Source organism: Poecile atricapillus, chromosome 27 (assembly GCF_030490865.1).
Source record: "Poecile atricapillus isolate bPoeAtr1 chromosome 27, bPoeAtr1.hap1, whole genome shotgun sequence".
In the NCBI taxonomy this organism is placed as follows: domain Eukaryota; kingdom Metazoa; phylum Chordata; class Aves; order Passeriformes; family Paridae; genus Poecile; species Poecile atricapillus.
Genome location: NC_081275.1, coordinates 842,144 through 864,113, shown reverse-complemented (window position 1 = coordinate 864,113; position 21,970 = coordinate 842,144). Strand labels below are relative to the sequence as shown.

The following is a 21,970-nucleotide window of genomic DNA, read 5'->3' as shown; positions in this document are numbered from 1 at the left end:
GCAGAAGGAGGTGCCTCCAACCAGGCTTTAATCCCGGGATCTTTCCTCTCCCTCCCTGGAGAGCAGAGCTGGGTCCCCCCACAGCAGCCAAACCCCCACAGAAAGTCCTGGAGAAGTGGGAATTGTCCTGTTTTCTTTAATAAAGATAGGAAGGATTTGTGTTTTCCTGTTAAGGCAAGGATCTGCTGCTGCTGCTCGGCTCCAGGGGGCAGCTCTGATTACACAAAAAAAGCTGAATTACACCTCAAACTAAAGGATTACATTTTAGAGACAATCCAGAATTAAAAAAACCAAACCAAACCCAAAAATAAATTCCACATGGTTTCCTTCTGATTCCCTGTCCTGAGTCCAGTTCCACACCAGATTCTGAGGTACAAGACAATAAATTAAAAGTTCATTCCAACTGCGGGGATCGCTCGCTCAATCTCAGTGCGACGTCTTCTTCACCCCCTTCCCGAATTTGGCATCGAGTCCAAGGCCTGGGAGGAGACAAAACACGAGGTTTGTGTCCTTCAAACCAGCAGGAATTTCGGGAATTTCGGGAAAAACCAGCTGAATATCCCCAAATTCACCCCTGGAATGAGGCTGGGGGGACAGGAGCCCACGCTCCCTGCAGAGCCCCCGTGTCCCGTCCCCACGGGTTCCTGGAGCTGCCAGGGCAGGAATTCCAGGGATTTCCCTCCCAAACTCACCCAGGAACACCAGGATGGTGCCCACCCACTGCATGGGGCTGATGGGGTTGGCAAAGAGCACCACGGAGGCCAGGATGGTGAAGAACTTGCGGGTGGTGGTGATGATGGAGCAGGTCAGGGGCCCGAAGTACACCACGGTCATGAAGATGAAACTCTGCCCAAGAGCACAGAGCCGCCGTCACTGCCGGCCCAGGCAGCCAGGGGAGAAACCCCAGGGGATTTCTGCTTCTGATCCTGCTTATTCCTGGCTTAAATGGGTTTATGGAATCCTGGAATGGGCCCCAAAGCTCATCCAGGGACGCCTCCCCCAATCCCAGGCTGCTCCAACCCAGCCTGGGACTCTGCCAGGGATGGGGCAGCCACAGATTTCCCGGGAATTCCATCCCAGCCCCTCCCAGGGAAGGAAACCCCACCCCAAATCCTGTCCCTGACCCCGTGGGACCCAGCCCAGGGCACGGACCTGGCCCAGGGCGCTGGTGAGGCCGAAGAGGAGGATGTTGGAGATGATGCTGGGATAACGCTCCGTGAAACTCAGGAACTCCCAGAGCTCCCCCGTGAACAGGATCCCTGGAAAACAGCCTGGGATGAGGATTCCCCACCCACCTGGGCTCAGCTTGGGCTCAGAACCCCCAAAACAGGGAGTGAATTCCACAAACAGCAGGAAAAACACCAGCAGGACAAGCAGTCGCCCTCCTGGTTAATTAGTGAAAGAAAGATCATTAACTGGGATCAAATTCCACCAGAACAGTCCCCAGTGATTAATCAGGAGTGCTGCTGCCTAATCCTGGGAAGGTTTGGGCTGGAAGGGACCTGAAAACTCCTCCAGTGCCAAGGGCAGGGGCAGCTCCAGCCCTCCTGGGCTCTGGTTTCTGCTCCCAGCTGGAGCAGGAGCTGCTCTGGGACCTCCAGGGCAGGGCCAAACACAAACCCCACACAAAACCAAGCTCCAGAGGGCTCCAGACGCGGTTTTGGATCCGTCCTGGCTCCTCACCTGCCCCCAGGAACAGCGTGGACCAGAGGTTGACGTTGAGCATCATGTGGTTGGAGCCTGTCTGGTAGTGAGCCCTCATGTGGTCCTGGGCCACCCCCGTCAGCCCGTCCAGGGTCAGCGACAGCAGCTGGGGACAGACAGGACAGACAGGACGGACAGGACGGACAGGACGGACAGGATGGACAGGGCAGGGACAGGGATGGACAGGATGGACAGGGATGGACAGAACGGACAGGACAGACAGGATGGACAGGGGATGGACAGGACGGACAGGGGACGGACAGGGGACGGATGGGGACGGATGGGGGACGGACAGGGGACACCGTCAGGCCCCGTTGTCATTGGGAAATGCCAATTCTCCCTTTCCACAGCAGCTCCCAGCAGGGATTGTCAGGGGGGTGCAGAGCACAGGGAGCCTCCTCTCACCCCCCACCTCCAGCTCCAGGGCACACCTGAGAGTTTGGGATTTATCCCAGGTGTAAATCCCAGCTGAGAGTTTGGGATTTATCCCAGGTGAGGGGTAAATCCCACCTGAGAGCCTGGGGCTTATCCCAGGTGTAAATCCCACCTGAAACCTTGGGATTTATCCCAGGTGTAAATCCCACCTGAGTCCCAGAATTTCTCCCAGGTGTAAATCCCAGCTGAAACCTCAGGATTTATCCCAGGTGAGGGGTAAATCACACCTGAGAGCCTGAAGTTTGTCCCAGGTGTAAATCCCACCTGAGTACCAGGATTTCTCCCAGGTGTAAATCCCAGCTGAGAGCCCCAGGATTTCTCCCAGGTGTAAATCCCAGCTGAGAGCCCCAGGATTTCTCCCAGGTGTAAATCCCACCTGAGTCCCAGGATTTCTCCCAGGTGTAAATCCCAGCTGAGTCCCAGGATTTCTCCCAGGTGTAAATCCCAGCTGAGAGCCCCAGGATTTCTCCCAGGTGTAAATCCCACCTGAGAGCCCCAGGATTCCTCCCAGGTGTAAATCCCAGCTGAAGCCCCCGCTGCTCCCCCAGCCCCGTGGGCTCCCCGCACTCACCAGGAGCAGCTCCCCGTAGCCAAAGACGTGCTCGGTGTCCCCGGTGCCCTTTTTGGGTTTGTAGAGGAACAGGGCCACCCCCGCCACGATCAGCAGCACGCACAGGTACTTGGCTGGGGGGTACCTCTTCCGCAGCAGGGTCACCCCCAGCAGCATCACTGGGGACAGGGGAGGTCAAAAACTGCCCCCCAAAGCCCCCCACAGGAGTTAACCCCTCCAAAGCCACCCCCAGATGGTGGCTGGGGACAGGGAACAGCACAAAGTGACCCCAAAGCCCTTCCTGGAAGGAAAGCCAGGCCAGCCCGAGGCGGCTCTGACAGGTGAGGGCTGCTGGAGGCACAGGAATCCAGGGAATCCACAGAAAAACGGGAATTCTCTTACCTGGAATGGGCTTACAGGACTTGCCCAGGACCTGGAAGGGGAGAAGGGGAGAATGATGCTCACCCCAAAATGAGCTCCCAAACCCCCCCTGGGCCAGCTGAGACTCAGCAGGGACAGTTCAGCCCCTGCCTCGATGGCAATTACCCCAATTACCTCCTAATTAACGAACCCCCCTCTTCCAGGGGGTCTCTGTCCCTTCCCTGAGCGCCCTCAGCCCCTCCCTGGGCCCAGCAGTGACCAGGACACCAAAGTGACCCCAGGGAAATGAGAGAGGGGTGGGAGTCCCCCTGTCCCCCCTCAGTGTCCCCTGGGTGCCACAGCCACTGTCCCCCCTTGGGTGTCACAGCCACTGTCCCCCCTCAGTGTCCCCTGGGTGCCACAGCCACTGTCCCCTGGGTGTCCCCCTGGGTGTCCCCTGGGAGTCACAGCCACTGTCCCCTGGGTGTCCCCTGGGTGCCACAGCCACTGTCCCCCCTCAGTGTCCCCTGGGTGCCACAGCCACTGTCCCCCCTCAGTGTCCCCTGGGTGTCACAGCCACTGTCCCCCCTCAGTGTCCCCTGGGTGTCATGGCCACTGTCCCCTGGGTGTCCCCTGGGAGTCACAGCCACTGTCCCCCCTCAGTGTCACAGCCACTGTCCCCTGGGTGTCCCCTGGGTGTCCCCTGGGTGTCACAGCCACTGTCCCCCCGTCAGTGTCCCCTGGGTGTCACAGCCACTGTCCCCTGGGTGTCCCCTGGGAGTCACAGCCACTGTCCCCCCTCAGTGTCCCCTGGGTGTCCCCTGGGAGTCACAGCCACTGTCCCCCCTCAGTGTCCCCTGGGTGTCCCCTGGGAGTCACAGCCACTGTCCCCTGGGAGTCACAGCCACTGTCCCCTGGGTGTGCCCTGGGTGTCACAGCCACTGTCCCCTGGGTGTCCCTTGGGTGCCACAGCCACTGTCCCCCCTGGGTGTCCCCTGGGAGTCACAGCCACTGTCCCCCCCCAGGTGTCCCCCCCATGTCCCCCTCGGTGTCCCCCCGTGTCCCCATTCCCACCTGTGTGGGGTAGCTGACGAACTGCAGTGCGGAGTTGCTGGAGACCATGGCGCCCAGGTAGGAGAGGGAGCAGGCTCCGTACAGCCAGCCCCGGGTGCGGTCCGGCCGCGCCGCGTCCAGGAGGCGAATCACTGCGGGCACGGCACGGTACCGGGGCTGAGCACCGACCAACTGACCACGGCACGGCACCGGGGCTGAGCACCGACCGACTGACCACGGCACCGACCGACTGACCACGGCACGGTACCGGGGCTGAGCACCGACCGACTGACCACGGCACGGCACCGGGGCTCAGCACCGACCGACTGACCACGGCACCGACCGACTGACCACGGCACCGACCGACTGACCACGGCACCGACCGACTGACCACGGCACGGTACCGGGGCTCAGCACCGACCGACTGACCACGGCACGGCACCGGGGCTCGGTCAGGGGCTGCCCGGGGCTCCCCCCGCGGTTCCCGGGGTTCCCGGGGCTCCCGGACTTACGGATCTTGGCGAAGGCGGCGTTGATCACGCACTGGATGAACACGAGGGTCAGCGCGTACTTGAACTTCTCCTGCTTCGCCCCCTCCCCGTAGCGGCCCCGGGTGCTGCGGGACGGAGAGACACCGGTGACACCGGGGACACCGGGGACAGACACCGGTGACACCGGGAATACCGGAGACAGACACCGGTGACACCGGGAACAGAGCGGGACAGGCACCGGGAACACCGGGAACAGAGAGGAACAGACACCGGTGACACCAGGAACACCGAGAACCGAGCAGGACAGGCACCAGGGACACCGGGGACAGAGCGGGACAAACACCGGGAACAGAGCGGGACAGGCACCGGGAACACCGGGACAGACACCGGTGACACCGGTGACACCGGGAACAGAGCAAGACGGACACCGGTGACAGCACCCAGGGCACGGGGAAGGAGCGGCGCTCCCCGGCCGGGTCCGGCCGCCCGGGCCTGCCCCGGTCCCTCCTCCCCAGAGCCCCCGGTGTCCCCCCGGCCCCGCGTCCCTCCCCGCTGTCCCCGGCCCGTGTCCCGCCGTCCCTCACATGCTCTCCTGCAGGATGCCGTAGTAGAAGTAGCAGGCGAACACGCCGAGGAAGCAGACGGGCAGGCGGAGGCGCTCGGGCAGCCCCGGGGCCGCGCTCGCTGCCATGGTGGCGGCGGGGCCGCTCAGCGCGGGCGGCAGCTCCAGCGCCACATCCCGCGGAGCCCCGGGCGGCCTCATCGGCCCCGCCGCGCCCGCCCCGCCCCGCGCCGCCCCGCGCGCTGCCGGACCCGCCGCGGGGGGAAACGCGGCTCAGGAGCGCCGGGAAGGGCGCGGAACCGGGCGGGGCTCCGCGCCGCGGTCTCTGAGCCCCCCGCGGGGCCGCGCCCGCCGCGGTTCGGCCGCGATGGCACCGGCGGAGCGCGGCGCGGGGCAGGCATTGCTGTGGACACCCCAGCCTCGGGGGCCTTCGCGAAGAGCGGCGCGCGCGGGAGCGCCACACGATGTGGAGAGCGGCGATTGGCTGCGCTGAGGGGGCGGGGCACAAACGCGGGCTCTGATTGGTGAACCCGGCCCAGAGGCTCCGCCCACTCCAAGCGGGGCCCTCGGGGCTCCTTCCGCCGGCCCGGGCCCCGCGATCCCGGTGGGGCGGAGCTGCCGGGGCCTGGCCGGGACCGTTCCCCTTTTCCCGAGGCCCCGGTCTCGCTGCTCCAGGCCGCGTATCCGGGAAGTTTCCGAGCTCCGCGGAGCAGCGAGTCAGGAAATTCCTTTGGCCAGGGAGAGCCGAACCCCCTCCATGGCGCTTTGTCCTTCACGGTTCCGCTCATCCCCACGGGAATTCCAACACGAGTCACGATCCCCGGGCTGCCGTGCCCGCCACATCCCGCCTGCAGGGCGCTGCTCCGCGGAGGAGCTGCCGGTGCTGCGATTCCCGGGGCTTCACAGCGCGAGGGAGCTCTGGAAGCTCCTCCGCCGCCTCCTCCCGCCCGCACCCGGCATGGCGGGCCCGGTAACGGGCGGGTCCCGCTGGCCTCGTGCCCTCACAAACGATGGCGGCCCCCGCTGGCCTCCTGCCCTCACAAACGATGGCGGCCCCGGTAACGGGCGGGTCCCGCTGGCCTCCTGCCCTCACAAACGATGGCGGCCCCGGTAACGGGCGGGTCCCGCTGGCCTCCTGCCCTCACAAACGATGGCGGGCCCGGTAACGGGCGGGTCCCGCTGGCCTCCTGCCCTCACAAACGATGGCGGCCGCCCCCGCCCGGCGCCCGAATCAAAGATGGCGGCTCCTGCCCGGCTCCAAGATGGCGCGCGGTCACGTGACGGGGGTGTGGGCTCGTCCCGGCGGAAGCGTGAGGGACCGAGCCGGGAGCAGCGGCTGGCGGCGGCGGGAGCGGGGCTGGCGCCGCCGGAGCACGCGTGCCGCAGCCCGGGGGACACGGCTGTCACCACGGAGTCCGCCAGCGCCAACACCGCGGCGGCCACCGCCGCCTCGCGGGCCGCGGGTGCCGGGGACCAGGCAACCTCGCTGCCCCCGCCCAGGATGCAGCGCAGGAAGGTGAGCACGGCCGGGAAACGGGAGAAGCGGCCGGCGGGGAGACCGGCGGGCTCGGGCCGCTGCTTTCTACCGTTCCGCAGCCCCTCCGCGCCCCCGCCCGGCTGCGAAACCGGGGGGAAAATAGCGGCCTGGAGCCCCCTGCGCCCGCCCCCTGCGCGCTCTGATTGGCGCGAGCACGAGAAGGCCGCGCGCTGATTGGCTGCTCCGCCTGTCACTCACCCCCCCAACGGCCGCCGTTTCCCTTCCCCCGCGCCGGCGGCAGGGCCCGCCCCTCGCCGTTTCCGATTTGACGCGCGCTTGAAGAGCTGGCCGCTGATTGGGCACGTCTCGGTGCCGGGCTGGCCGCTGATTGGCTCCTGCTGCTGTCCATCGCCGCCCCCAACGGTCACCTCCCGGCGCGAGCCTTGTTTTTCCCTTCCCCCATCGCGCCGCGGCCCCCCCCGGTTTGGCGTTGCCGTGGGAGCAAGCCTCGCGCTGATTGGCTGCCGTTCGCTGTCAATCACGCTCGGCGGGGCCCGCCTTTTTCCTCCGCGAGCTGCCATTGGCGGATCTCTCCTTCCATCCCGCCCCCGCGCGCTGTGATTGGCTGGGGCCCGCGCGGCTCCGCTGGGTGCAAAACAAAGCGGCGCGGGGGCCGCGCTCCCGCCACCGGCGCGAGCCCGCCCCTCCCTCCCCTCATGGCGGCCGCGCCCCCCCCGCTCCCCTCTCGGCCGCCGCCATCGCCGCCCCCTCACGGCCCTGCCCGCCCGGGGCTCCCGCGGCCGCCCCCCGCCACCCACCGGCACCTGCCGCCACCCCCAGACCCCCGGCGTCCCCTCACCGTGTTACGGTTGAACCGCAGCTGGAAATTAAACACGAGCCTGGTATGGGGGGGGAACAAAAATAAAGCTTGTGTGTGCGAGTAAGAACGGCTTAATAGTGAGAAATGAATTAAAATACTGTGAAAACAATAAGTGACCCTGATAACAGAAAAAGAAAAGGCTAAAAATGCCAATTGCTGACTCCATTCCTACATCCACATTGCTCCCCTCACTTTGGGATAATTCCCGGTAATTCCTCCAGTTTATATCCTGGGAATGACAGTCTGTGCTGGGGAATAAACCTTTGGCCAGTTGGCATCACCTATCCCGGTTCCTTTTTGAAACTCCTCACTGACAGAGCAGGAGACACAGAAAAGGAAAGAATCCCTTATTTTAGGGATTTTATTCATTTATCCCTGACTTGGGATAAACCACACAGGTCACCCTTCCAGCTGAAGCGGCTGGGAGGACGTGGAGAACACGGAATATTCGCTCCTTTTCCTGCGTTTTTTTATCGATAGAAGTACAGTATTTAATATAATTAAATAATTAAAATAAATATTGAAAGGCAAGCGCTGTGTGCTGTTGCAGAGGAACGCGGGCAGCAGCTCGGATGGAACAGAGGACTCGGATTTCTCCACGGATCCCGAGCACACGGACAGCTCCGAGAGCGATGGCACCTCCCGGAGATCCGCCCGCGTCACCCGCTCCTCCGCCAGGCTCAGCCAGAGCTCCCAGGGTGAGGGCTGGGCTCCTGGAACCGGGGAAAGGCTCGTCCTTGAACTGGGGAAAGGTTCCTGTTTAAACTGGGGAAAGGCTCCTGGAACCGGGGAAAGGCTCCTGTTTAAACTGGGGAAGGGCTCCTGGAACCGGGGAAAGGCTCGTCCTTGAACTGGGGAAAGGCTCCTCTTTAAACTGGGAAAAGGCTCCTGGAACCGGGGAAAGGCTCATCCTTGAACTGGGGAAAGGCTCATCCTTGAACTGGGGAAAGGCTCCTGTTTAAACTGGGGAAAGGCTCCTGTTTAAACTGGGGAAAGGCTCCTCTTTAAACTGGGGAAAGGCTCCTGGAACCGGGGAAAGGCTCATCCTTGAACTGGGAAAAGGCTCCTCTTTAAACTGGGAAAAGGATCCTCTTTAAACTGGGAAAAGGCTCCTCTTTAAAATGGGAAAAGGATCCTCTTTAAACTGGGAAAAGGTTCCTGTTTAAACTGGGGAAAGGCTCCTGTTTAAACTGGGGAAAGGCTCCTGTTTAAACTGGGAAAAGGTTCCTGTTTAAACTGGGGAAAGGCTCCTCTTTAAACTGGGGAAAGGCTCCTGTTTAAACTGGGGAAAGGCTCCTGTTTAAACTGGGAAAAGGCTCCTGTTTAAACTGGGAAAAGGTTCCTGTTTAAACGGGGGAAAGGCTCCTGTTTAAACTGGGGAAAGGCTCCTGTTTAAACTGGGAAAAAGCCCTTCCTTAAACTGGAAAAAGGCCCTTCCTTAAACCCGGAAAAGGCTCTTCCTTAGACCAGGAAAACGCTCTTCCTTAAACTGGGAAAATGCTCTTCCTCAGACCAGGAAAAGGCTTTTCCACACCACAATCGATCCAGCTGTTCCCACAGCTGTTATCTAAGCTGTTATCTGTGGGTTGTTATCTAAACCCTGATATTTCTTATCTAAAGGAAGGGATCTTTGCTTCTCCAGCCGGGAGCTGGGTGGTGATTAGGGGTTAATGAAGTTGTTAAAGCTGGGGAAAGCTGGTGCTGCTGCACATCGCTCCAAGTGTCCTGAGATTTTATCAGTGAGGCCAGAGCGAGGTGACTTAGACAGGACAGAGCCACAGGGTGTTGGTCAGCGTGGGGCAGGGGGGCCTGTGGGTGCTGTGGTGTCCCTGTGGTGTAAATGTGGTGTCCCCATGGTTCCTGTGGTGTCCCCGTGGTGTCCCCACGATGTCTCTGGGGTGTCCCCGTGGTGTCCCCATGGTTTCCATGGTGTCTCCATGGTTCCTGTGGTGTCCCCACGATGTCTCTGTGGTGTCCCCATGGTTTCCATGGTGTCCCCATGGTTCCTGTGGTGTCCCCACGATGTCTCTGGGGTGTCCCCGTGGTGTCCCCATGGTTTCCATGGTGTCTCCATTGTTCTTGTGGTCTCTCTGTGGTGTCCCTGTGGTGTCTCTGAGGTGTTCCCGTGGTCTCCCCGTAGTGTCCCCACAGTTCCCGTGGTACCTGTGGTGTCCCCATGGTGTCCCCATGATCCCTATGGTGTCCCCATGGTTGTCCCCATGGTTCCTGTGGTGTCCCCATGGTTCCTGTGGTGTCCCCACGCTGTCCCCACGCTGTCCCCACGCTGTCCCCATGCTGTCCCCACGCTGTCCCCACGCTGTCCCCACGCTGTCCCCACGCTGTCCCCACGCTGTCCCCACGCTGTCCCCGTGCTGTCCCCACACTGTCCCCACGCTGTCCCCACGCTGTCCCCACGCTGTCCCCATGCTGTCCCCACACTGTCCCCACGCTGTCCCCACGCTGTCCCCACACTGTCCCCGTGCTGTCCCGGTGCTGTCCCCACGCTGTCCCCACGCTGTCCCCGTGCTGTCCCCGTGCTGTCCCGGTGCTGTCCCCACGCTGTCCCCACGCTGTCCCGGTGCTGTCCCCACGCTGTCCCCACGCTGTCCCCACACTGTCCCCATGCTGTCCCAGTGCTGTCCCCGTGCTGTCCCTGTGCTGTCCCCACGCTGTCCCCACGCTGTCCCCACACTGTCCCGGTGCTGTCCCCACGCTGTCCCCGTGCTGTCCCCACGCTGTCCCCACGCTGTCCCCATGCTGTCCCCTCTGTAACGGGGTGTTCCCGCGGGAGCAGACTCCAGCCCGGTGCGGAACCCGCCGGCGCTGGGTGCGGACGAGCCGGTGTACTCCACGCGGAGGGTGACCCGCAGCCAGCAGCAGCCGGCTCCCGTCACCCCCAAGAAGTACCCGCTGCGCCAGACGCGCTCCTCCGGCTCCGAGACCGAGCAGGCCGTGGATTTCTCGGACAGAGGTAGGAGAGGGGCCGGGAAACGCCGGCCATGAGGCTGCCGGGGGCTCTGCACCGTCCCTGGGGTGTCCTGAGAGCTCCCCCTCAGCTCTGCCCGCTCCGCTCCTCCTCCAGACACCAAAAACGCTGCGGATCACGACGAGTCCCCTCCCCGCACCCCCACGGGCAACGCGCCCTCCTCCGAGTCCGACATCGACATCTCCAGCCCCAACGTGTCCCACGACGAGAGCCTGGCCAAGGACATGTCCATGAAGGACTCGGGCAGCGACCTCTCGCACCGGCCCAAGCGCCGCCGCTTCCACGAGAGCTACAACTTCAACATGAAGTGTCCCACTCCTGGCTGCAACTCCCTGGGTGAGGGATGGGGGTCCCAAAAACGGGCTGGGGGGTGGGCTGGGGTCCTGCTCTGAGTGTCACGTCCCAAAAACGGGCTGTGGGGTGGGCTGGGGTCCTGCTCTGAGTGTCACATCCCAAAAACGGGCTGTGGGGTGGGCTGGGGTCCTGCTCTGGGTGTCACATCCCAAAAACGGGCTGGGGGTCCTGCTCTGGCTGTCACCACATCCCAAAAACGGGCTGGGGGTCCTGCTCTGGCTGTCACCACATCCCAAAAACGGGCTGGGGGTCCTGCTCTGGGTGTCACGCCCCAAAAACGGGCTGTGGGGTGGGCTGGGGTCCTGCTGCAGGTGTCACATCCCAAAAACGGGCTGTGGGGTGGGCTGGGGTCCTGCTCTGAGTGTCACGTCCCAAAAACGGGCTGTGGGGTGGGCTGGGGTCCTGCTCTGAGTGTCACATCCCAAAAACAGGCTGTGGGTCCTGCTCTGAGTGTCACATCCCAAAAACAGGCTGTGGGTCCTGCTCTGGGTGTCACATCCCAAAAACGGGCTGGGGGTCCTGCTCTGGGTGTCACCATATCCCAAAAACGGGCTGTAGGGCAGGAATATCGAGCCGTGGGTGGGCAGGAGGGATGGAAACACAGGGGTGTTATTGCTGGAGGTGTTTTGTGCTTTGGGGGGTGGCAGCATAAGGAGTCAGACAGGAGGAGAAGTCCCAGATTTGTGTTTTTGCCAGGAGCAGGGTTTCAGTCCCAGATTATTGCGCTCCCATCCCTGGCTGCTTTGAGTGTGAGAAAGACTTTCCTTCCTTTTAAACGGGGAAATTTCCTTCTCTTATCCCCCTGTCAGTGACCTGAGCATGCTCCTGTGAGGATCTGCCCATCTTTCTCCACCTCTTTGGGATCATTTCTCACAATTTTGGTTGTTTTTCTGACACTTTGCAGGACACCTGACTGGGAAGCACGAGCGTCACTTCTCCATCTCGGGCTGCCCTCTGTACCACAACCTCTCGGCAGATGAGTGCAAGGTGAACCATTTTTACCTGCTCATTTCCCCTCCTTTGGGACAAAAGTTTGGTTTTAGGACAAAATGCTGAGCCTGGTGAGCTGTGAGCAGCAAGTGTGTGGCACAGCTGGAGCTGCAGCGCTGCCCTGGCAGGGAGGGGTGACAGGACAGGTGACAGGAGGGGTGACAGGAGGGCTGACAGGACAGGTGGCAGGACAGGTGGCAGGACAGGTGACAGGAGGTGCCTGCAGGTTTTTGAGGGATTTTGGCCCGCAGGTGCGAGCGCAGAGCCGGGACAAGCAGATCGAGGAGCGGATGTTGGCCCACAGGCAGGATGACAACAACAGGCACGCCACCAGGCACCAGGTGAGCAGGGACAGCCTGGGCTCCCTCCTGCACATCCCTGGGGAGCTGCTGGGCCAGAGGAATTCCTGCTGTCCCTTCAGCAGGGTGGGAGAGCAGAGCTGCCTTCTCGGGATGCTCCTTTCCGTGTTTGGATGTGCAGGAGCAGGAATTCCTGCAGAGCTGTGAGCTGCAATTTCCCTCTGAGTAAGCCCTGGAGAGGCAAAGCAGGGGAATGACATTTCCCAGTGCCTGAGTCAGCTGGGAGCTGCTCCCCAGCACGGAGCATTCCACGGGGAGCTCACCCTGGCCCGTGGCACCCAGCCTGTGGCGGGAAGGGGAATTTCCTGCTTTGCATTCCTGCAGTGCCCTGTGATTAGCCCAGGATCTGGTTCAGACCTGGTCCTGCCAGGATGGGATTGTTTGGGGATGTTTGGGGGGGCTGCAGCCTCTCAGGGCCCCACCTGGGGCTTCTCTCAGGCCCCCACAGAGAGGCAGCTGCGCTACAAGGAGAAGGTGGCCGAGCTGAGGAAGAAGAGGAACTCGGGGCTGAGCAAGGAGCAGAAGGAGAAGTACATGGTAAAAGCAGGGATTTTATCCTTCCCACCCTTCCCAGGGTGGGATTTGGCTCTCCCAGTCATCCTGCAGCATTCCCAGCTAGAAAAGCTGCAGGATCCAACGGCTCAGCAGCCAAACTCCCATCCTTTGGTTTTCCAGGAGCACAGGCAAACCTATGGCAACACCAGGGAGCCTCTCCTGGAGAACCTGACCAGCGAGTACGACCTGGAGCTGTTCCGGAGGGCTCAGGCCCGCGCCTCCGAGGACCTGGTGAGATCCATCCCTGCGCAGCCCGGGGGCACTGGGGCAGCTCCAGGGCTGGGGGTGAGCTCCAGGCATCCCCAGGGAGAGCTGGAGGAGCAGCTGGAGCTGAGCTCTGCGCTCAGGAATGTGTGGTGACATTCCAGGGGTGCTGCCAGGGGACAGCAACAGCTCCGGCTTCCCTGCCCAGGGCTGCTGACAACAAAAGCAGCTCAGCCTCAGCCCGTGACTGAGTTCACAGCCTGGTGTTGCTGAAACTCCTGAGCAGCTTCCCAAAGCCACATCCCATTCCAGAGAGGGATCAAACGATGCTTTGATGCTCTCCTGGGACAGCTGGGGTACCTGGGGCAGGGCCTTGGGCTGTGTCACGGAGCCACAGAACCACCTGGGCTGGAAAAGCCCTGTGAGATCATCGAGTGCCACCCGTGCCCTGACACCACCTTGTCACCGAGTGCCACATCCAGGCTTCCCAAACACCTCCAGGGGTACTGACACTTCCCTGGGCAGCCCCTTCCACTTCCCAGTCCCTTTTTCTGGGAGGAAATTCCTCCTCAGGTGCAGCCCAAACGTGCCCTGGCACTGCCTGGAGCCGTGTCCTGTTGTTCCCTGGGAGCAGAGCCTGGCTGCCCCCTCCTGTCAGGGGTTATGAAGAGCCTGAGGTCTCCCCTGACCCTTTTCCCCAGGATAAACACCCCCAGCTGCTCCTCACAGCACTCATGAGGCTCCCTGGGGATCAGGAGAGCACCAGGGAGCGGCGAGGAGCCGTAGGAATTTAACAACAGATGAATTTACAGGACTAAAACCAGATTTCCTCCAGGAAAACAAATCCCTGTTCTCCTCCAGCTGCCTTGGTTGGATTTTTTGCGTGACCCTGTGTTTCCCCTGTGGCAGGAGAAGCTGAGGCTGCAGGGGCAGATCACTGAGGGCAGCAACATGATCAAGACCATCGCGTTCGGGCGCTACGAGCTGGACACGTGGTACCACTCCCCCTACCCCGAGGAGTACGCGCGCCTCGGCCGCCTCTACATGTGCGAGTTCTGCCTCAAGTACATGAAGAGCCAGACCATCCTGCGCCGGCACATGGTGAGGGGAGGGCTCATTCCTGCTGGGAATCCTGCTGTGGGAGTGGGGAGGGATCATTCCTGCTGGGAATCCTGCTGTGGGAGTGGGGAGGGCTCATTCCTGCTGGGAATCCTGCTGTGGGACTGGGGAGGGATCATTCCTGCTGGGAATCCTGCTGTGGGACTGGGGAGGGGTCATTCCTGCTGGGAATCCTGCTGTGGGAGCATTGAGGGGTCATTCCTGCTGGGAATCCTGCTGTGGGAACAGGCCAGGATCATTCCCATTGGGAATCCTGCAGGCAGGGCTCATTCCCAGTGGGAATCCTGCAGGCAGGGATCATTCCCAGTGGGAATCCTGCAGGCAGGGATCATTCCCAGTGGGAATCCTGCAGGCAGGGATCATTCCCAGTGGGAATCCTGCAGGCAGGGATCATTCCCAGTGGGAATCCTGCAGGCAGGGATCATTCCCAGTGGGAATCCTGCAGGCAGGGATCATTCCCAGTGGGAATCCTGCAGGCAGGGATCATTCCCAGTGGGAATCCTGCAGGCAGGGATCATTCCCAGTGGGAATCCTGCAGGCAGGGATCATTCCCAGTGGGAATCCTGCAGGCAGGGATCATTCCCAGTGGGAATCCTGCAGGCAGGGCTCATTCCCATTGGGAATCTGCAGGCAGGGCTCATTCCCATTGGGAATCCTGCAGGCAGGGATCATTCCCAGTGGGAATCCTGCAGGCAGGGCTCATTCCCAGTGGGAATCCTGCAGGCAGGGATCATTCCCAGTGGGAATCCTGCAGGCAGGGCTCATCCCCTGCCGTGGGGGCAGCAGTGACAGCCCCTCTCGGTGTCCCTGTCCCAGGCCAAGTGTGTGTGGAAGCACCCCCCTGGGGACGAGATCTACCGCAAGGGCTCCATCTCCGTCTTCGAGGTGGACGGCAAGAAGAACAAGGTGAGCTGGGGTTCCTGGAGGAGCTGGGGTTCCTGGAGGAGCTGGGGTTCCTGCAGCACTGGGGTTCCTGGAGGACTGGGGTTCCTGCAGGAGCTGGGGTTCCTGGAAGTGCTGGGGTTCCTGCAGGAGCTGGGGTTCCTGGAGGAGCTGGGGTTCCTGGAGGAGCTGGGGTTCCTGCAGGAGCTGGGGTTCCTGCAGGAGCTGGGGTTCCTGCAGGACTGGGGTTCCTGGAGGAGCTGGGGTTCCTGGAGGAGCTGGGGTTCCTGGAGGAGCTGGGGTTCCTGCAGCACTGGGGTTCCTGGAAGAGCTGGGGTTCCTGGAGGAGCTGGGGTTCCTGGAAGAGCTGGGGTTCCTGCTGGAGCTGGGGTTCCTGGAGGAGCTGGGGTTCCTGCAGCACTGGGGTTCCTGCAGCACTGGGGTTCCTGCAGGACTGGGGTTCCTGGAGGAGCTGGGGTTCCTGCAGCACTGGGGTTCCTGGAGGAGCTGGGGTTCCTGGAGGAGCTGGGGTTCCTGGAAGAGCTGGGGTTCCTGCAGGAGCTGGGGTTCCTGGAGGAGCTGGGGTTCCTGCTGTAGCTGGGGTTCCTGGAGGAGCTGGGGTTCCTGCTGTAGCTGGGGTTCCTGGAAGAGCTGGGGTTCCTGCAGGAGCTGGGGTTCCTGGAGGAGCTGGGGTTCCTGCAGCACTGGGGTTCCTGCTGGAGCTGGGGTTCCTGCAGCACTGGGGTTCCTGCAGGAGCTGGGGTTCCTGCAGCACTGGGGTTCCTGCAGGAACTGGGGTTCCTGGAGGAGCTGGGGTTCCTGCAGGACTGGGGTTCCTGCTGGAGCTGGGGTTCCTGCTGGAGCTGGGGTTCCTGCTGGAGCTCCTCTGTGTCTCACACATCCAGCCCTGTCCATTTCCAGCACCAATGGAATTGTTTCCTGGCCCAGCCGCTCTGTTATCCTGAATTATTTTTTATTTTTTATCCTTTTCCTGGTGATTTCGCTCACATTTGGGCTCAGCCACTGGAATGAACACCTCTTTTTTTTTGTGCCCAGATCTACTGTCAGAACCTGTGTCTGCTGGCAAAGCTGTTCCTGGACCACAAAACCCTTTATTACGACGTGGAGCCCTTCCTGTTCTACGTCATGACAGAGGCTGACAACACCGGCTGCCACCTGATCGGGTATTTCTCCAAGGTCAGCAGCAAACCTTCACCTCCCACCTCAATAAATGGGGATTCCAGCCCTGGGTCCCTTCTGCAGCCTCAGCATTTGCTGCTTTTGGGAGCTGTGTTTGCTGAGGTGCTGCAGGTGCTGCCCCCAGCAAAACCCAAACCAGCTCCAAGGGGTTGGTGCTGCTGGGAAGCAGAGTGCTGTCTCCATCAGGGACAAGGAAATCGGGAGAAAAACACATTAAAATAAATATTAAATATAATTTGTGGGTTTTTTTTTTTAATGCTAAAACACTTAAAGGAATAAAAATTCTGAGTTCTGCCCTTCTCTCTGCCCATTTCCAGGAGAAGAATTCCTTCCTCAACTACAACGTGTCCTGCATCCTGACCATGCCCCAGTACATGAGGCAGGGCTATGGCAAAATGCTCATTGACTTCAGTAAGTGCTGGGGGCCAAATTCCAGGGGGAAATTCCTCCAGGAAATCTCCCCTCCCTGCTGCTGCTGGGGCAGCTTTCACCCTGGCTCCCTCTGAGGGGCTTTAAATGGGTGGTTTTTAACCTTTTTTAGGCTATTTGCTGTCAAAAGTAGAGGAGAAGGTGGGGTCCCCCGAGCGTCCCCTGTCCGACCTGGGCCTCATCAGCTACAGGAGCTACTGGAAGGAGGTTCTGCTGCGCTACCTGCACAACTTCCAGGGCAAGGAGATCTCCATCAAAGGTCAGGCCTTGTTCTGGGAGCATCCCTGGCCTGCCTCACCCACCCCAAGAGTTTGTGGGATATTCCTGTGCTTGGGAAGGGCTCCTTCCCACCCCTGCCCACCAGCAAAGATGGGTTTTTTTGAAATTTTTTTCAAGTTTTTTGGAAGGATGGATTGGCTGTTTTGTGAAAAAAAAAAAAACCCAAAAAACAACAGTTTTGTAAAGATTCAGCAAAAAGCTTCATCCAGCTGTGTATTAAAATGTTATTTTAACAAGAAATTACAGCTCCAGCAGCCAATATTGAGAATATTTGGCCTTCTTTTAATGGCATTTCTCTGTTGGTGGCACGTGGGAGGACGTGGAATTTCCTGGGGATGCGAGCTACCCTGGAAAAGCAGGATTGCATCTTCTTCCAGAGGATTTCCTACAGATCCCAAAGCCCTGCACTGCTGCCTGTGCCTGCCCCACATTTCTGAGGGGCTGTCCCACATTTCTGAGGGGGTACCCCACATTTCTGAGGGGCTGCCCCACATTTCTGAGGGGGTACCCCACATTTCTATGGGGCTGCCCCACATTTCTGAGGGGCTGCCCCACATTTCTGAGGGGCTGTCCCACATTTCTGAGGGGGTACCCCACATTTCTGAGGGGCTGCCCCACATTTCTGAGGGGGTACCCCACATTTCTGAGGGGCTGCCCCACATTTCTGAGGGGGTACCCCACATTTCTGAGGGGCTGCCCCACACTTCTGAGGGGATACCCCACATTTCTGAGGGGCTGCCCCACATTTCTGCGGGGTTGCCCCACGTTTCTGCGGGGTTGCCCCACATTTCTGAGGGGCTGCCCCACGTTTCTGAGGGGTTGCCCCACGTTTCTGAGGGGTTGCCCCACATTTCTATGGGGTTGCCCCACGTTTCTGCGGGGTTGCCCCACGTTTCTGCGGGGTTGCCCCACGTTTCTGCGGGGTTGCCCCACATTTCTGCGGGGTTGCCCGGAGCCGTGCCGGGTGCCCGGGCTTTGGGGCAGTTTGGGGGCTCTGGGGGGGTTCTGAGCCGGGCTCTGGTTGCAGAGATCAGCCAGGAGACCGCAGTGAACCCCGTGGACATCGTCAGCACCCTGCAGGCCCTGCAGATGCTCAAGTACTGGAAGGGCAAACACCTGGTCCTCAAGAGGCAGGTGAGCCTGGGGGGGATCTCCTTCCACCTGGGGGCTTCCTTGGGAGCCTGCTCCTCCTCCTCCTCCTCCTCCTCCTCCTCCTCCTCCTCCTCCTCCTCCTCCTCATCTCCAGCCAGGGCAGGAGCTGGGCTGTCCTTCTGTCCTTCTCCTGTCCTGCTGTCCTTCTGTCCCTCTGCTGTCCCTCTGCTGTCCCTCTGCTGTCCTGCTGTCCTTCTGTCCCCCTGCTGTCCTTCTGTCCCTCTGCTGTCCTTCTGTCCCCCTGCTGTCCTTCTGTCCCTCTGCTGTCCTTCTGTCCCCCTGCTGTCCTTCTGTCCCTCTGCTGTCCTGCTGTCCCTCTGCTGTCCTTCTCCTGTCCTGCTGTCCTTCTGTCCCCCTGCTGTCCTTCTGTCCCTCTGCTGTCCTTCTGTCCCTCTGCTGTCCCTCTGCTGTCCCTCTGCTGTCCTGCTGCTGTCCTGCTGTCCCTCTGCTGTCCTTCTGCTGTCCCTCTGCTGTCCCTCTGTCCTTCTGCTGTCCTGCTGTCCCTCTGCTGTCCTGCTGCTGTCCTGCTGTCCTGCTGTCCCTCTGCTGTCCTTCTGCTGTCCCTCTGCTGTCCTTCTGTCCCTCTGCTGTCCTTCTGTCCCCCTGCTGTCCTTCTGTCCCCCTGCTGTCCTTCTGTCCCTCTGCTGTCCTTCTGTCCCTCTGCTGTCCTTCTGCTGTCCTGCTGTCCTTCTGTCCCCCTGCTGTCCTTCTGTCCCTCTGCTGTCCTGCTGTCCTTCTGCTGTCCTTCTGCTGTCCCTCTGCTGTCCCTCTGCTGTCCCTCTGCTGTCCTTCTGCTGTCCCTCTGCTGTCCTTCTGTCCCTTTGCTGTCCCTCTGCTGTCCTTCTGTCCCCCTGCTGTCCTGCTGTCCCCCTGTTGTCCTGCTGGCCTTCTACTGTCCCTCTGCTGTTTTGGTGTTTTTTTGCTGTTTTTTTGGTGTTTTAGTGGTGTTGTTTTGGTGTCATTTTGGTGTTGTTTTTCTGTTCCTGTGCTGTTCCTGTGCTGTTCCTTTGTGGCATCCACAGCTGAGCCCCCCTGCCCTTGCTGGCCGTGTCCCAGGGGCGATTCCCGCCGGGATCAGCCCTGAGCCGTCCCCCCTGCTCTCCCCAGGACCTGATCGACGAGTGGATCGCCAAGGAGGCCAAGAGATCCAACAGCAACAAGACCATGGATCCCAGCTGCCTCAAGTGGACCCCTCCCAAGGGCACCTAAGGGTCCCCAGGGCCAGGCTCGGTGCCACCCTGCCGTGGTGTCCCCAGGGCCGGGCTCGGTGCCACCCTGCCGTGGTGTCCCCAGGGCCAGGCTCGGTGCCACCCTGCCGTGGTGTCCCCAGGGCCAGGCTCGGTGCCACCCTGCCGTGCTGTCCCCACAGTTCTGAGGAACTCGGATGTTTCGGCCTCAGTGAGGCCGTGTGAGGACTGGAAGTGTCTGGGAGCCCCAGGGAGCTGAGGAGCTCCGATTGCTGGGCCTGTCCCTGCTGTCCCTGCTGTCCCTGCTGTCCCTGCTGTCCCTGCTGTCCCTGCTGTCCCTGCTGTCCCTGCTGTCCCTGCTGTCCCTGCTGTCCCTGCTGTCCCTGCTCCATCCTCCTGTCCCTCCTGCAGCCCCCCGGGCTCAGCCGGCTGCAAACGCTTCTCTGGAGCTGCTCCTGCCCCGTTCCACCTCCCAAATAGCTTTAGTGGGATTGTCCCCCCCTCGTGCAGCAGTTTTCCCTAGGATCCAGCAGATCTTCACTTAGTTCCTGTTGTACAGCCACAATTGCACCTCCTGCACCCTGGGCAGTGCTGGGGTGTTCCCGTCACCCCCTCCTGGAGCCGCCACAGCCCTGCTGGAAGCACCTCTGGATTAGAATTCCTGTTTTTTCCTGGTGTGTATCTCGTGGAATTGCTGAGTTCCTGTACATAAACAACCTGAGTGCTGAGTGTATTTCCCTGGAGATGTTTTTCCCAGAGCAGCCTTCCTGGAACTGCAGGTCCCTTTTTACTGGAGTTTTTTTCCCCCCTCCAGGTTGAAGGAATCCAAACTTTGTCCTTCTCCAAAGAGCCACAGGAACTCCCAGCACCAGTTCCAGGGAGGGATGGATTCCCTGGCAAAGCCAAAAAACAAAACAAAACCTTTGATTCCTCCCTCCCATCAGCAGAAATATCCTGGAATGGCCTCCCAGGGAAAGCAGTGTCCTCGAGCCACCCGTCCCTGCGTGGCTGCAGGGTCACTGACACAGGGGACAGCCCTGGGGAGGGGCTGGCAGCATCCCAGGCTGGATTCCCTGATCCCAGTGCTGGATTCCCTGATCCCAGTGCTGGATTCCCTGATCCCAGGCTGGATTCCATGATCCCAGGGCTGGATCCCCTGATCCCAGTGCTGGATTCCCTGATCCCAGGGCTGATTTCAGTGATCCCAGTGCTGGATTCCCCGATCCCAGTGCTGGATTCCCTGATCCCGGTGCTGGATTCCCCAATCCCAGTGCTGGATTCCCTGATCCCAGGCTGGATTCTCTGATCCCAGTGCTGGATTCCCCAGTCCCAGTGCTGGATTCCATGATCCCAGTGCTGGATTCCCTGATCCCAGTGCTGGATTCCTCAATCCCAGTGCTGGATTCCCCAATCCCAGTGCTGGATTCCCTGATCCCAGTGCTGGATTCCCTGATCCCAGTGCTGATTTCAGTGATCCCAGGGCTGGATCCCCTGATCCCAGGGCTGGATTCCATGATCCCAGGCTGGATTCCCTGATCCCAGTGCTGGATTCCCTGATCCCAGGCTGGATTCCATGATCCCAGTGCTGGATTCCCTGATCCCAGTGCTGGATTCCCTGATCCCAGTGCTGGATTCCCTGATCCCAGGGCTGGATTCCCCGATCCCAGTGCTGGATTCCATGATCCCAGGCTGGATTCCCTGATCCCAGTGCTGGATTCCATGATCCCAGTGTTGGATTCCCTGATCCCAGGGCTGGATTCCTCAATCCCAGTGCTGGATTCCCTGATCCCAGTGCTGGATTCCCCGATCCCAGTGTTGGATTCCCTGATCCCAGTGCTGGATTCCATGATCCCAGTGTTGGATTCCCTGATCCCAGGGCTGGATTCCTCAATCCCAGTGCTGCATTCCCTGATCCCAGGGCTGGATTCCCTGATCCCAGTGTTGGATTCCCTGATCCCAGTGCTGGATTCCCTGATCCCAGGGCTGGATTCCTCAATCCCAGTGCTGGATTCCCTGATCCCAGTGCTGGATTCCCTGATCCCAGTGCTGGATTCCCTGATCCCAGTGCTGGATTCCTCAATCCCAGTGCTGGATTCCCTGATCCCAGTGCTGGATTCCCTGATCCCAGTGCTGGATTCCTCAATCCCAGTGCTGGATTCCCTGATCCCAGGCTGGATTCCCTGATCCCAGTGCTGGATTCCCTGATCCCAGTGCTGGATTCCATGATCCCAGTGCTGGATTCCCTGATCCCAGTGCTGGATTCCCTGATCCCAGTGCTGGATTCCTCAATCCCAGTGCTGGATTCCATGATCCCAGGCTGGATTCCATGATCCCAGTTCTGGATTCCATGATCCCAGGCTGGATTCCCCAATCCCAGTGCTGGATTCCCTGATCCCAGTGCTGGATTCCCTGATCCCAGTGCTGATTTCAGTGATCCCAGGGCTGGATTCCCTGATCCCAGTGCTGGATCCCCTGATCCCAGTGCTGCATTCCCTGATCCCAGTGATTCCTCCCAGGACAGGGTGTGGGATGAGGCGCTCCTGGGAAGGTGGGAGCCATTCCCATTATCCACTGCCCCATCCCGACTGGAAACGTTCCCTGCTGCTCCTCCTGGAACCCCAAATCCCCCCCAGCCCCTGGGTGCTCGCTCTGGACCCCGTGGGCATCACTGCCCCTCCCCAGATTCCCGGGATTGTCTGGGATTTCCCGGGCCGTGGCTCTGGAGCAGGGAATGGGGGAGAGGCCGTTCTGTTCCCTTCCCT

At 60.8% G+C, this 21,970-nt stretch overlaps 2 protein-coding genes and 1 long non-coding RNA gene across 3 annotated transcripts; 2 read left to right on the top strand and 1 right to left on the bottom strand.

Moving 5' to 3' along the window:
- Window positions 1-120: 120 nt before the first annotated feature.
- On the bottom strand, window positions 121-5,387 carry SLC35B1 (solute carrier family 35 member B1). The gene is made up of 9 exons (XM_058857835.1): window positions 5,178-5,387; window positions 4,615-4,718; window positions 4,124-4,254; window positions 3,092-3,122; window positions 2,711-2,868; window positions 1,684-1,810; window positions 1,153-1,259; window positions 693-846; window positions 121-479 (listed from the first exon to the last, which is right to left on the bottom strand). The coding sequence occupies exons 1-9, from the start codon at window positions 5,354-5,356 to the stop codon at window positions 427-429; spliced, it is 1,044 nt and encodes a 347-aa protein (XP_058713818.1). The 5' UTR covers window positions 5,357-5,387; the 3' UTR covers window positions 121-426.
- On the top strand, window positions 1,994-2,682 carry LOC131588838 (uncharacterized). Its single transcript, XR_009279655.1, has 3 exons — window positions 1,994-2,159; window positions 2,239-2,275; window positions 2,312-2,682. It is a non-coding gene; the product is annotated as an uncharacterized LOC131588838 (long non-coding RNA).
- A 1,009-nt stretch (window positions 5,388-6,396) lies between the features above and the next one.
- KAT7 (lysine acetyltransferase 7) lies at window positions 6,397-19,941 on the top strand. Its single transcript, XM_058857823.1, has 15 exons — window positions 6,397-6,671; window positions 8,063-8,210; window positions 10,307-10,483; window positions 10,595-10,834; window positions 11,757-11,839; window positions 12,094-12,183; window positions 12,640-12,738; window positions 12,877-12,987; window positions 13,870-14,061; window positions 14,896-14,985; window positions 16,018-16,158; window positions 16,479-16,572; window positions 16,703-16,849; window positions 17,897-18,003; window positions 19,129-19,941. The coding sequence occupies exons 1-15, from the start codon at window positions 6,657-6,659 to the stop codon at window positions 19,228-19,230; spliced, it is 1,836 nt and encodes a 611-aa protein (XP_058713806.1). The 5' UTR covers window positions 6,397-6,656; the 3' UTR covers window positions 19,231-19,941.
- The last annotated feature ends 2,029 nt before the right edge of the window (window positions 19,942-21,970 follow it).

What these genes read in the sequence shown, in the direction of transcription:
- KAT7 (XM_058857823.1), top strand. An exon ending in CCCGCGCCTCCGAGGACCTG is followed by an intron (nt 12,988 to 13,869) that starts GTGAGATCCATC and finishes CCCCTGTGGCAG; the next exon opens with GAGAAGCTGAGGCTGCAGGG. An exon ending in TGGACGGCAAGAAGAACAAG is followed by an intron (nt 14,986 to 16,017) that starts GTGAGCTGGGGT and finishes TTTTGTGCCCAG; the next exon opens with ATCTACTGTCAGAACCTGTG.
- SLC35B1 (XM_058857835.1), bottom strand. Translation starts at nt 5,356, where the DNA reads ATGAGGCCGCCCGGGGCTCCGCGGGATGTGGCGCTGGAGCTGCCGCCC. An exon ending in TCGTCAGCTACCCCACACAG is followed by an intron (nt 3,123 to 4,123) that starts GTGGGAATGGGG and finishes CTCCCCTTCCAG; the next exon opens with GTCCTGGGCAAGTCCTGTAA. An exon ending in GCTACGGGGAGCTGCTCCTG is followed by an intron (nt 1,811 to 2,710) that starts GTGAGTGCGGGG and finishes GTCTGTCCCCAG; the next exon opens with CTGCTGTCGCTGACCCTGGA.